Source organism: Venturia canescens, chromosome 1, assembly GCF_019457755.1.
Source record: "Venturia canescens isolate UGA chromosome 1, ASM1945775v1, whole genome shotgun sequence".
In the NCBI taxonomy this organism is placed as follows: Eukaryota; Metazoa; Arthropoda; class Insecta; order Hymenoptera; family Ichneumonidae; genus Venturia; species Venturia canescens.
The window spans coordinates 24,001,906-24,014,651 of NC_057421.1; the positions used below are offsets into that span (position 1 = coordinate 24,001,906).

The 12,746-nt window shown below is 38.1% G+C and overlaps 2 protein-coding genes across 2 annotated transcripts; one reads left to right on the forward strand and one right to left on the reverse strand.

Moving 5' to 3' along the window:
* Nucleotides 1-2,589: 2,589 nt before the first annotated feature.
* Nucleotides 2,590-3,659, reverse strand: LOC122419284 (protein PXR1-like). The gene is made up of 3 exons (XM_043433716.1): nt 3,655-3,659; nt 3,306-3,604; nt 2,590-2,729 (listed from the first exon to the last, which is right to left on the reverse strand). The coding sequence occupies exons 1-3, from the start codon at nt 3,657-3,659 to the stop codon at nt 2,590-2,592; spliced, it is 444 nt and encodes a 147-aa protein (XP_043289651.1).
* A 1,061-nt stretch (nt 3,660-4,720) lies between these two features.
* On the forward strand, nt 4,721-8,123 carry LOC122407058 (uncharacterized). The gene is made up of 3 exons (XM_043413028.1): nt 4,721-5,428; nt 5,556-5,708; nt 6,046-8,123. The coding sequence occupies exons 1-3, from the start codon at nt 4,864-4,866 to the stop codon at nt 7,389-7,391; spliced, it is 2,064 nt and encodes a 687-aa protein (XP_043268963.1). The 5' UTR covers nt 4,721-4,863; the 3' UTR covers nt 7,392-8,123.
* Nucleotides 8,124-12,746: the final 4,623 nt, after the last annotated feature.

Below are 12,746 nucleotides of genomic sequence, written 5' to 3' on the forward strand. Positions count from 1 at the left end.
GAGTCTTGAAGTTGCCTTATTTCTAGACACGAACGATTATTCTTTAGTGGCTGCGGAGCAGGCAGATGCGCGAGAGCAATCTTCGGGAGTGTTATTGCATCTGCTCGCGTCTCTTGGTCAATTTTTTATTTCGCCGCAGTCGACGTACCACTTTTGCACTTCTGTAGTTTCCATTGTCGAGTCACGTTCGAGGTCATTTGAATTTCATGCAGTGACGAATGAATCGAAGAAAATTTATGCCAATGTTTGTATCGTGATAGACAGAAAGCCATCGAGAATCGATATTTACGTGATTCTGCAATTGCAAATTATTATCTTCGTAACAGTTGAGGCAGATAGATTTGAAATGACACAAATTTTCGTGAAATTTATTTCATCACAACGATTCCCACACGGATTAATCAAAGCTGTTTCCTCGACAACGTTTTTATAGTCGAAGATCAAAAGCTGCTCAAAACTCTACACGAAAAAGATGAAAATCTTTTTCATTATTCTTGATACTGTTTTTCAAAGCTCCAATATCTTCTTACTAATATTTTTTTTATACTTTCGTTATCGATGCACCGTGGATCGTTAGATTAAATAATATTTGAGTATTCAGAATTTTTTGACTCATCCGCATTCGTCATCCTTTCGAAACTTCCTCGATGAACATTTTTTGCAATGTTTTCTCGCTTCGTCTTTTTCCAGCGCTCGTTGCTGCAATTTCAATTTTATATTGTACACCGCGAAAGCGACTGTTAACGTAACGAAAGTAGCGAGCAGTCCAGCAAGAAGTGTCATCAGCAATGTGTCCAGAGGTAACCAAGGATTTTCCTCCTCAGGTTTCTCCACGGGATCCAGTGTTACGGGGTATCTGGAGTTGAAATACAATCGAAGCATAGCGGGGTTATTGATTTTTCATTGTTCAATTGCATGAGGACAAAACAGAAATAAACAATCATCAAAAAAGTTTGCCATTGAATTATCCTGCTTACTGCGTTTCGGTCTCCTTTTCTCCGAGTTCACCGAAAGGATTTTTCAATGATTTTTCCAAATCATTTCCAAGCTGCTTGAAAACTGTTTTTCCGAGCCAGTCTGCTAAATCGTGTCGATTCAATTGGCGAAGCCGACGCTCGAGATGTTCGTGAGTTTTTCCTTTACCCTCATTCGGTAAACTGTTCCAGTGTATGAGTTGATGAAGACACGGAATGTCTTCAGCGACTTTTCGCTCTATTATTTTATAATTTGAAACGATCCATTACAATAATCGTGCGCTTTTCTTTTAAACTTCATGTGAAAATACTGGTAAACGAAACTTTACCAGTCGCGGCGATACTCTTCGGCAAATCGTAGGCTGTGTAATGCAGGGCAGCTATGAGACGTATGCACTCGTACGTATTCAAATGCCCTGCCAGATATTCCAGTTCCGAGAGATTTATATCGATGGTGCAACTGATGAACTGACAATTCAATTGCAGATAAAAAAAGGACAAAGTTAATTCGAGCAATCCATACATTTTGTATCGAGAATCGAACAAATGTCATTCAAGTACGTTTGTTTTGACACATACTCAAAAGAAAAGAAAGCTCCTTTGAACTTTCATAATTACGATTACTTCGCTTAATTGAACGTCCTTAAAAGAGAGTGCCAAAAGGTAGATCATGCACGATATGATTTTCTTAAGAAAGTCTTAAAATTTACACAGTGTTTCAATTTATTTAAATAAACGTGTTTTTAAATATGAAGAAAAATACACAGGGTTAAAGGGACTATGCGTAAAAAATCGTTCATCTTTCCATACAACGAATTGACGCTTCTTACGAAGTTTATGAAAAACGTATACAATAACAATGAAGTATATAGTGAAGGTTTCGGAAAAAAATCGAGACGATTGTTTTCCTAGTAATAAAATTACGATAAAGATTGAACGAAATTGGTACTGAGCACTCGAATAACCTCACATTTGCTTATTTCGACATTTTGTTTCTTTTTGGCTCAGACCATTCCTGTCACAGCCTTCTGTCTTTTTATCAATACTTTTTTCTCGATCCATTCCCCTCTGTGTTTTCCCTTCGCGCTCTCTAAAGCGATTTTTAATATAAAAAAACTGTAGTATTTTCATCAGGGACGAATAAAATTTGGGGTTCAGTCAGTGATGGATCCCCGTTCATTCAATTAATGGCTTGTAATTTCATACGCCAAAAGATAAGTTGGAAAAAATTATTTACCATTTCGAATCAATAATTCTGACATTAGTTTAAAGTCATTATATCTTTAATTAAGAAGTAAGAATCGATCCAATTTAGACACCCATAAAATACGATCCTACGGGCATGATCTACCTTAAAAGACTCGTCAGTGAAAGTAAGTAAATCATTTTTAAAGTAGTTTTGCTAGTTGAATAGAATTTTTCGTAGGATCAATCAAAATCACATTTGTTTTTTGAGTCAATAAATTTCGTTTGTATTCATATGTTTACGGGACTTACGTAACCGGCAAATAAATACGGAAGGCAATTTATTATTTTTTATTTCTCGCGCGTTTTTTCTTTTTTTTGCAACATGTGTAACAGCCAGTCGTAGGTTCATCGTTTTCATTGGATGTCGTCATGGTGCTGTTTTTCTGGATGGCGACGTTTCTGATATCCTGTGACAAGGATCTGGCTCTCGATTTCCTAGATGATATTGATTTTTTCCGGCTCCTTGGTATCGATCTTCCTCGTTCAGCGTCAGCGAACAACATTTTACTGATATTACGATCACGATTTTGTCAATTAAAATTATCGGGATCGCTGATTACTTAATCGCTCTATCTATTTATTCGACTATTATCCACCTCTTAGGCTTCTTCTTATTCTTCTCGGTGGATTTATGAAAACACGCGGCCAGTCGATTTCGTATGTAGAGGGCACATGAACATGTGACGATCACTGTACTCCCCAAAATAATCAAGGCCCAGGGCAGTGGTAACGTAAGACTTTTGTAATCTATAAAAATAAATGGGATTATTGATTGTAAACTAGAGAAATTTTCGTACCGGTTCATTTTAGTTTACGTCAATATCGTAACTGAAACAATGATTGCACGAAGCTCTTCGTCACGCAGTATTTCCCATTCATATTGAGGAAAATGAACAAAATGAATGGAGCACTTGAGTTTTTGTCATTTAAAATCGCAGATGATTTCACACTTGTTTGCAGAACGCGAAAATAAAGATTTTGCATAGTCAACGATTTTGAAGTGTTACCGATCTTGTTTCTTTAACTAATGTAAAAATAAAATAATTTCCTAATAACCATGGAACAGTCGACTAGTCGAATTACTGCCGGATATTTTCTGTCGTATCTTTTCAATTAAACGATGGTGAAGCTTCCCAGACGTTGTTGAAGGTTGGTTCGATGTTGACTTTTTTGTTGAGAGTTGATTCGATGTAGTTTTTGTTTTCGTTGTCGACTTTTTCATTGAGGGATCGTCCGATGTCGCCTTCTTTTTTGTAGTTGTCGACTCCTCTTCTGTCGTCGATTCTTCTTCCGTTGTTGTCGCCTCACTCGTTGTATCAGCATCAGGATCATCCGAATCGTCATCGTCTTCCTCTTGGTAATCATCGCCCACTGGATTGTACCTGCGATCAGAATAATAATTATGTACAATCAAATTAATTTTATGAGAAACGCCATCGTTGTTTTTTTTTTTTTTGCGGTATCGGCGAGAAGTGAGTAAATCCGCTTTGCTGACGTTGTTTTCTGCACAGAAGTTGTTTTTTCAAAATTTACTCACCATTTTTTTTTATTTTGTTTGATAAAAACAAATTTTTACCATCACTTCTCGAAGCTTCTTCTTTATTATCTATAAAAATATACCACCAAAAATAATTTCATGACAAGTTCTTGAACAAATTTAAGGTAGTTCATACACGAAACAATTTTATTAAAAAAGTTTTGAAATTTACACAGTGTTCCAATGGATAGTCGATTGACACGTATATCAAATTTTCAAGGATTTCGTCTTATTGCTTATTTAAATAAACGTGTTTAAATCGTTCATCTTTCCATACAACGAATTGACGCTTCTGACGAAGTTTATGAAAAACGTGCACAATAACAATGAAGTATATAATGAAGGTTTCGGAAAAAATTCGAGACAATTGTCTTTCTAGTAATAAAATTACGTTAAAGATTAAACGAAATTGGTAATGAGCACTCGTATAACCTCATTTTTTGCTTATTTCGGCATTTTGTTTTTTTTCGGCTCGGACCATTCCTGTTACAGCCTTCTGTCTTTTTATTAATACTTTTTTCTCGATCCATTTCCCTTTGTGTTTGCCCTTTGCGTTCTCTAAAGCGATTTTTAACATAAAAAACTATAGTATTTTAATCAGGGACGAATAAAATTCGGGGTTCAGTCAGTGTGATGGATCCCCGTTTAATTATAATGGCTTGTAATTTTATTCGCCCAAAGATAAGTTGAAAAAATTTATTTACAATTTCGAATCAATAATTCTGACATTAGTTTAAAGTGATTATATCTTTAATTAGTAAGTATAGGAATCGATCAATTTAGACACCCATAAAATACGATCCTTCGGGCATGATCTACCTTAACGAATCCCTCAAAACGGATAATATTTTCTTTGATTGGGTCAACTAGCCAATGTTTTTGGAAATGTTATGTTGATACTTAGGTTCTCATTGTACTCGTCACACGGATGGGAAGTGATACTACATCGGTATGACGAATGGAACAAAGAATTTACTGTCATATTGAAAATCTAAGAGAGCAAATGTCTGGAAAGCCTTTGTAAACATCGATGGGTCGTTAGTTCTTGTGCTGTCGATATACGAGTAAGTCAGGAATTTACTGCGCATAAAATATTATTATGCAATGAAAACGGGCGCTGCGAGTACCCCAACGTCCTCTAGAAAACGAAGAGCGCTTCCAAAACTATCGGATTCCTCAATCGAACAAACATCCTCCCTAAAAAAACGTCTTGAGGATTTATCTTCGGGATGTTCCTCGAAATCTACGAAATCCGGATCTGAGCACGTGAACACAACGAAAAGTCATAAACGACACGTGCGAAGGAACAAACAGATACGAGGACCGATCATAAAGTGGAGTGGGAACGATACGTATGGGCAATCCGCAAGGGAAACCGATAGCGAAAAAAATTACGTTACAGTCGATAATGCCAAAGAAATCGAACCGACTGTCAGTGAAAATTGTGATTCGAACTGTGGAACCGATTATCCGTGGGAAAAAATACGCGAGGTGATTCGAGATGTGCCTGCACCGATCGACGATGTGGAATCCATTTTTGACAAGCCTCTCCCTCGTTCGCCAAGCATATTATCGAAATTCGTGAACCCAAATTCAGAGGAAAACAATGATAGTATAGCGGATGGTCCCCAGCTCATCGACTTGGATGACAGCGTTGCTTGCAATGATCGTAATACTTATTTTTTCTCCATTATTTCTATTTGAAAGGAAACAGTCAAAATTTCATTCGTTTCGAATGTGTATCCAAAGTTCTTCCGATCCATTTGTTTATTCTAATTAAATTGAACATTTTTCAGACGACGAAGATATTCTAGTGGTGGGTAATCATAGTAAAAAATATCCCCCACCAATCGAGTTAGGATATCGCTCCCACCTAGTAGGAAGGCCTATACCACAGCATCTACAGAACTGGCAGCAAACGATCTCCGAAATCAGTAACAGAGCCCAAGGTACGAGTTTTCATATTTTTCACTTGGAATTTTTGAAATCGATTTTCTTTGACACAGTCTGAACGATTAAAAAAAGACTCTTTCAGGCTACGCAGGACGATGGCGAAAATCGGCTGACAGAGCCTTTTTTTAATCTGTCAAACTGTGTCAGAGACTTTCGATTTCGAAATTTGCAGCTTTCTCTCTCGCACTCAAGTTTGCGATACACCGACTGATCCATTCTCTTAATAAAATTAAAAGTATAAAACAAAATCGTTGAATACGACAAACGAATTTCGAATCGAAAATGATATTCCATCACATTATTTTCTTGTGAATATTAAATTTTCTTTTGTAGAGAGTAACAAAACGTCGAAGCGTTCGAAGAGAAGAAAATCTGAAGGGAAATCACAGCCTCGGAACACCGTCACGGTTCGCGGAAGTCTCGGGAAAAATACGAAACCAGTCTATTTCACGTCTTCGTCGTCTTCCTCAGAGGAATATGATGATGATAAAGCTTATATTTACCAGTGGGACGAGGCCAGACGAAAGTACGTCCGTCATCCACTGTCCCCAGCGAAAGCCATCGGTTGGAAAAAAGGCACGGAAGAGATCGAAAAGGACAAATTGTGGGACGAGTTTTATCGAGAATACAAAGAATCGTTGCTGCTGGTAAGCGACGAAGCTGCAAAAGCTACTGAGATTCATTCAGCGACAAAAGACACCGCTCAAGTTTCGCGATCACGAAGAAAATCCAAAATGTCTATCGACATTTTGGAATCCCCGAATTTTCAAATGCCTCGCGAAAGTTTCGTTGAAAATCGGCAAGTTACCGACAGCGATTCATCACCCGCAGACTCTTCTGATTCTTCTCGCATGCAGTCTCGTACAGCTGGACGTTTGGTTCTTGAGAATCAGAAAGCAACCTCGAAACTGTCAGCGAAAAATGGTCGACTGAAATTGAGTAAAAAATCGTTCAAGTCCGTGAGAAGATCCGGTGAAGATTCCGATGATATTTTCGAAGTAAAACCCAGTAAAAGAAGGAGGAAAAACCGTAAACGCTTAGTTTCACAATCCGCCGGTTCCTCCGAAGTATCGCCATCAATTTACATGCGCGCCGCCGATGATTCATCCGAGGAAAAACTCGTAGCACGATCGTTTAAAAAGAAGAGAAAGCCTGTCAAAATATCGTCGTCAATTGATGAGCCGGAAGAAATTGAATTCGTAAATCTAGTTCCGGAAGAAGACGAAGATTCTGCTCGATCGGTCGGGCAACTTCGAAGGAAAAGTTTGTCAGAAACTGCTATCGAAATCCCGCGAGAACACCGAGTGGCGAAAGCTCGCAATAGTTTTTCGAGAGCCGAAGATAAACCGTCGTGCTCGTCTGATGAGAGTACGAGTGGACATTCCGCCTTGACCGTAATAGCCGATCACAGGCTAAGCCTGTCACCGCAATCCGTCGATAAAATACTGATAACTGTTCTCGAAGATACGGAGGAGAATGAAAGCTTGACGAACAGGAAGAATTCATCGGATTCGAAGAGCACGCAATTTTCGGATAATTCCGAAGTAAGAATAGACTCGAAAACAAATCTTAGAAAACCCAGAAGTAGATCAACACAAAAACTGCTGAAAGGAATCGTAACGAAATGCGGTTCTGATCGATGGTTAATTAATCTCCCGAAAAATTTCGAAAATCAGTAATGAAATTGCGTTCAGAAATTTTGCCAAATAAATTTAGACATTTTCGCGGATTCAACAAGAAGCGGAATTTTTTCGAAAATTCAACGCTTTATTGATTTTGTAAATAAATTATTTTCCAAGTGGATGCTGAAAAACATATGCAACGTGTGATGAAACGAATCGAAAAATCATTCATTATTTCGCTTGCGTTAGGTTGTATCAATTGTAAAAATTCGATGAAAATCGAAAATTCGTTTGAAATTCGATGATGCCTGGGATTTTGGAATCATTAGGTAATTTCAAAAAAAAATTGTTCAATAATAATGCAATAAAAACAAACCGGACAAACGGCGAGTCTCGTCGACGAAGTTCCAGAAGATTGTTCAATTTAGATTTGAGTTCTTTCTTGTTGAAATCGTTGGAATTTTGGTTTTCAATGGAAATCATTCGGGGATGTCGAATGAGCAGTTTATTGATTTTTTCCCAGGCAATGTCGTCTTCATTTTCAGCACTGATTAACTGTAATTGTAGTTACAAACGAGTGATGTTTCGTAACAAATAAAAACGAGAAATGGCAAGCATCAAGAACGAAATAATTAATCCAACGAATCATTTGGAACTTTTAAATCCGAAAAAAATTGCTTCGTAAGGCTGGTAATTACTCTCTCAAAAGCCATCAAGCATACGAGAACGATTATCGAGCATTTCAAGTCTTTTTTCATATCAGTCTTGGCTCATCCTTACGGTTTGACTCGTCCTTACGAAGAGACAAGTCCTCGTTCCATAGGCCATACTTCAGAAGTGAGGTCCCTATGATCGAGTCCCAAAATATCAAATAAATGAGTAAAAGAAGTTTTTTTACGCCTCGATAGGTTAAATCGCACACTCGGATGAACTTATCAAATACCCAGATCAAAAACATTGACATTTTATTGCCAGGTTTTGTGGATTTTCAACTGTTTATCTCCTCACGTCATGTTTTTATATGACAGCAGCGATGTCGATTGGTTTCTTGGCTGGATTTTTTTCTGTCAGAATTTTGCGATGAAATTTGTTAATTATTTTTATATACTTGTCATATTTTTCACAGAGGTAAGCACACTTTTTCTCCATTACTCGATTGTTTTCCAAACGATGCGTAACAACAATTCGTGGGATCGCTTCAACTGTAAAAAATATTCAATTTGCATTATTATTCTCGATTTCCAAATTTATTTGAGCATGTTTTTTTTTTTCAATTAATAACACTCCGATGCTTTTTTAATTTCGACAGATTTTTCAAAAATACATTCGAAATTGACTAATTTTAGATAATATGGATAATTGTGAGCGAAGGAAATTTTGGCGAGGTCGAACTCACTCATCTGTCGAACCAATTGAGTCCGATGGAATGTCTGAAGCTTTTGGATACGATGAATTCAAAGACATTACCATTAAATGGAAAATACTGGCACAGGAATGCGGGGAACAGCGAATTGATACTTCGCCGGGAGACGCCTTTTTTCAATGAAGACAATTGCTATGAAAAACTTGAGGATTGGAGTAGAAAGTTACCACGTAAAGTGTCATTCAAAAAACTTCAATTCGACAAACATTTTTTCTTCACTGTACTTTTGTTTTTATAATCGACAAAACTCTTATAGAAAAAAGTCATGCACGGGCTCGATCAGCACTGGAGACCGAACTTCGGAATCTCGGGAGGCCAGATTTGGCTAGGTACGTCAGAAGAAGGCGAAGAGTCATACGCTATTCGAATAATTTTCAAACGAAATCTGAAAACGTGGCAATGCAGGCGAATCCCTTGATCGAAAGAAGAGAGAAAAACATGCCGGTTCTGCAGTCGTTTGACATGATAAAATCTCCTCATAGAGCCTCGGGAATTCAAGATTATTCTTGTAGTTCCATAAATCCGACAGTAACAAACGCTGATTCGTAAGCAGAGATTAATCAATACTTTATATTTATGCTCTGTGAGTTGAGGAAAGCACTACTCGAAAGAACGCTAAACTTTGAGACTCATTTTAACGACTTCGGTAGCATCTCCTGGTCTCATCAATTAAGGGGTCTAGCCTAATTATAATTTTCAAAAAATCGATTTTTTATTTTGTTGCATTTTTCGAAAGTATGCATATTTGAAAGTATCACACTCAAATTTTATAAAGATCTGAGCAGTTCAAGTTTTTTTGAGCGATGTTTACTTGGCTGTCTGAGCACACAGTGCAGTACCGCGTGCCTGCCTTTGCTTAAACGCCTTTTTCTCAAAATTACGTTTTTGGACGGCTCGTTGATAAAATCTCTGAAACTATTCAACCGATCCTTACCAAAATTTTACCACGCTTCCTTTATGGCTGTAGCTATAGCGCATATCATACGAATTTTGAAATTTTGAGTGGAACTATTTTTGTTTTGCAAAAAGCGATGAAAAAAAACGTGCTTTTTCGTAGTTTTTGGAAAAATGGCCGCCATTTTGTCATTTTTGAAAAATCGTACGATATGCGCTATAGCCGTTTACCTATTGAATGTAAAACCTTTTTTTCCGATCGTCCTTTCCAGAGATTTTATCAACAGTGCACACCCCATCTTTTTTTGGACCTGTCTTCTTCCCAATTTTTCTATACGAAAACTGAGTAAAATAAAAATTAAAAAAAAAATTGTGTATTTTAAGAGAGTATTTTTCAGGCCCAACACTCTTTATATTCATATTTATAATTTATACCGGTCAAAAAAATTCGTGAAAATAGTCGTTTTTTTGCCCGTCGAATTAGGGTAGACCCCTTAATTCTACAACTCACGGGTGGGTTTGATTTCGACCGCAGATGAGCGTTGAAAAAATGAGATTTTCGTAGGTATTCAAAAATTCTCTAGTTTTGCAATGAGTTTTTCGTCGATTTATTTTCCGCAATGAATTCAATTGGCCGTACATCATTTTATTTGTTTTTAAAATACGAGGAGCCTTTTGTGATGAAAAGTCAACTTCAAACGTCAAATGAATTCAACGGCCAGGATATTCCGGGGCCAAAATCTTTTCCGGTCATGCGTTAGAGCGTAAAAAAACAAATGTTGTCAATGAAATTCGCTTTACATGTGATCGAATTTCCATGACAGTGCGAGCGGAGGATCGGCCAATGTTCATCCGGAAGATCAGCAAAAATGGGGGGAGAGCGACTCGTCGAGAAAATGGATAGCTTTTCTCGTTCTGCTCGGCGTCATAATTCTGACCATTCTGTCGACCGTTATTTTTGCATTGTGTAAAAAAAATCGTGGCAAGTTCGGTACGAGAAATGAAAAATGTACGAACGACCGTTGTGCGTTAGCAAACCGGTCCAATGGGACGCATTGCGTGGTAAACATGAATGACGACGATGTTTACGACGGCGAAGAATTTCGAAACCTACGCGAGGATGAGGGCGACAATCAGAGCGACGATTCGTCGCAACAACGAACGTCGGGGTGTTGTATGAAAAAAAAACAAACGCCATCGAAAAACCCGAAGAGGGATAAGAGTCCTAAGGTGAAAATTCAGCGGGAAGAGGCATCGGGAAAACCGGTTAAATGTGATTACCCGAAAAAGAGTACGAGGCCGGATAAGCGCGGTCCCGAATGCGTAACACGGACTAAAACGAAAAGCTCGAAGCCGGAGGAGAAGTCGAGCGAGCAGCAGCCACCGAAACCCCGTTTAGAATTGAAAACGTTTCAAGAAAAAATAGCGAGCATCCTTCGCAAGGATAATCCCCCGTGCGAATGCTGCAAGTGCGTTCTCAACGGTGACAAAGATCCCAAAACAAGAGCATGCTTTCGTAAGAAAAAGAAAATCAATTGCGAGGACCAAAATTGTCAGAAAAAGAAGATAAAAAATATCAGTGAGCTGTACTTTCCACCTGGCACGACCTCGTTCTCCGACGATTTCAATGAACTTGAGAAAAAAAAGATCAGGCAAAAGAAAAAGAAGAAAAAGAAGCCGAACAAGCATAAAGACCGCGATCGGGACAGCTCCAGGGCTAAAGACATTTCGAAAAGCACCGCCAGAAATTCTGCACGATCTAGAGATAAAAATCAATCGAAACATAAGAAAAAGCAAACTGAGGATAAAAAAGAGAGATACAACGTTGAGGAAGTTTGCACGAGAAAAACTTGTGGTCAATGAAAGATTGAAGAAATGTCGAATTATGCATGATTATATTGACTGTTTAGCCACTTTTGGCTAAGAAAACGAGGGTAGTACTTTCACCGTTTCTCAATGAGCTTCAACTAACGAGTAAATCATTTTTTCGAAACTCTAGCCATCGTACAGTTGACCAAAGGAAATGATGATTTTCCAAAGACATGGCTGTATAGTTCAGAGAACGCAGAAAATGAGAAACGTAAAAATCGACGACGAAAAATAAACGAGAGAGACAATTAACAAAATATTGCGACGAACAGTTCGATGTGAGTATCGCTGATCCGATGAACCAACAGCTGAATCCTGGTGGATGTGAAAATAAGATGTTTTCAAGATGAGACTGCACGTTGATGAAACGTCTTCAATTATTATGGGAAATCAGCGAAATTGACAGTCGTTTGTTTCGAGGCTTTCAGATCCTGTAGTATCGCTGAGATTTCTCGATATGGTGAAGTGACGAAAGTAACCTCCGCGCCACCGTACGTGACGTCTTATCAAATATTTTTATAGTCAAACTATATTTGTAATAATTGTAATAATGTATTTATCATGAAATTTGTAACATTTTACATTTTGACATTTCTTATTGTGCGGGTAAGTTAACGTAGCCGAGTATCGTCAATAAATCATATTGATTGTTCGACGTTTTTATACTCGCTATTACGAGGATCAGTCAAAGGAGAATAAAATAGTGTCAAACTGCTTCACTTCATTTCTTCATTTCATCTCTACTGTGCTAGCATTTTTTTATACTCTTTCGGACATGCCAGAAATATGTTTTTAGAATGAAAACGGTATCGAAATCGTTGTAATTCGGACAAAAGTTGGAGAATTTTCAATAACGCCATGAATTAAAGCGTCCGTTGTGCCGTAAATAAATTTGACGAGGACATTATGTTCGATCGAAAATGATTAACAATTATGTAAGAAATTCGTTGCACTCAAGACCGAATGGTAATTAACAAAAGTTTGGATGGGCAGGGAGTCGCTGGGGGCGGTGAGTTTTCCCAGGAGGATTTGCATTTCATCGCGGAAAGATTGAGCCCCCTCGAGTGTTCGAAGCTCCTAAAGAATTTGGCAGGGAGTCGAAAACCGGAGAGAAAAAACGGGTCGGACGATGAGAAATCGAGCGTCTATTACGAGGCGGATGGTTTTCGGAAAGAGTGTTTCGAGTCTTTGTACGAGTGCAATGAGAACAGGAAGCAAGGCGAATG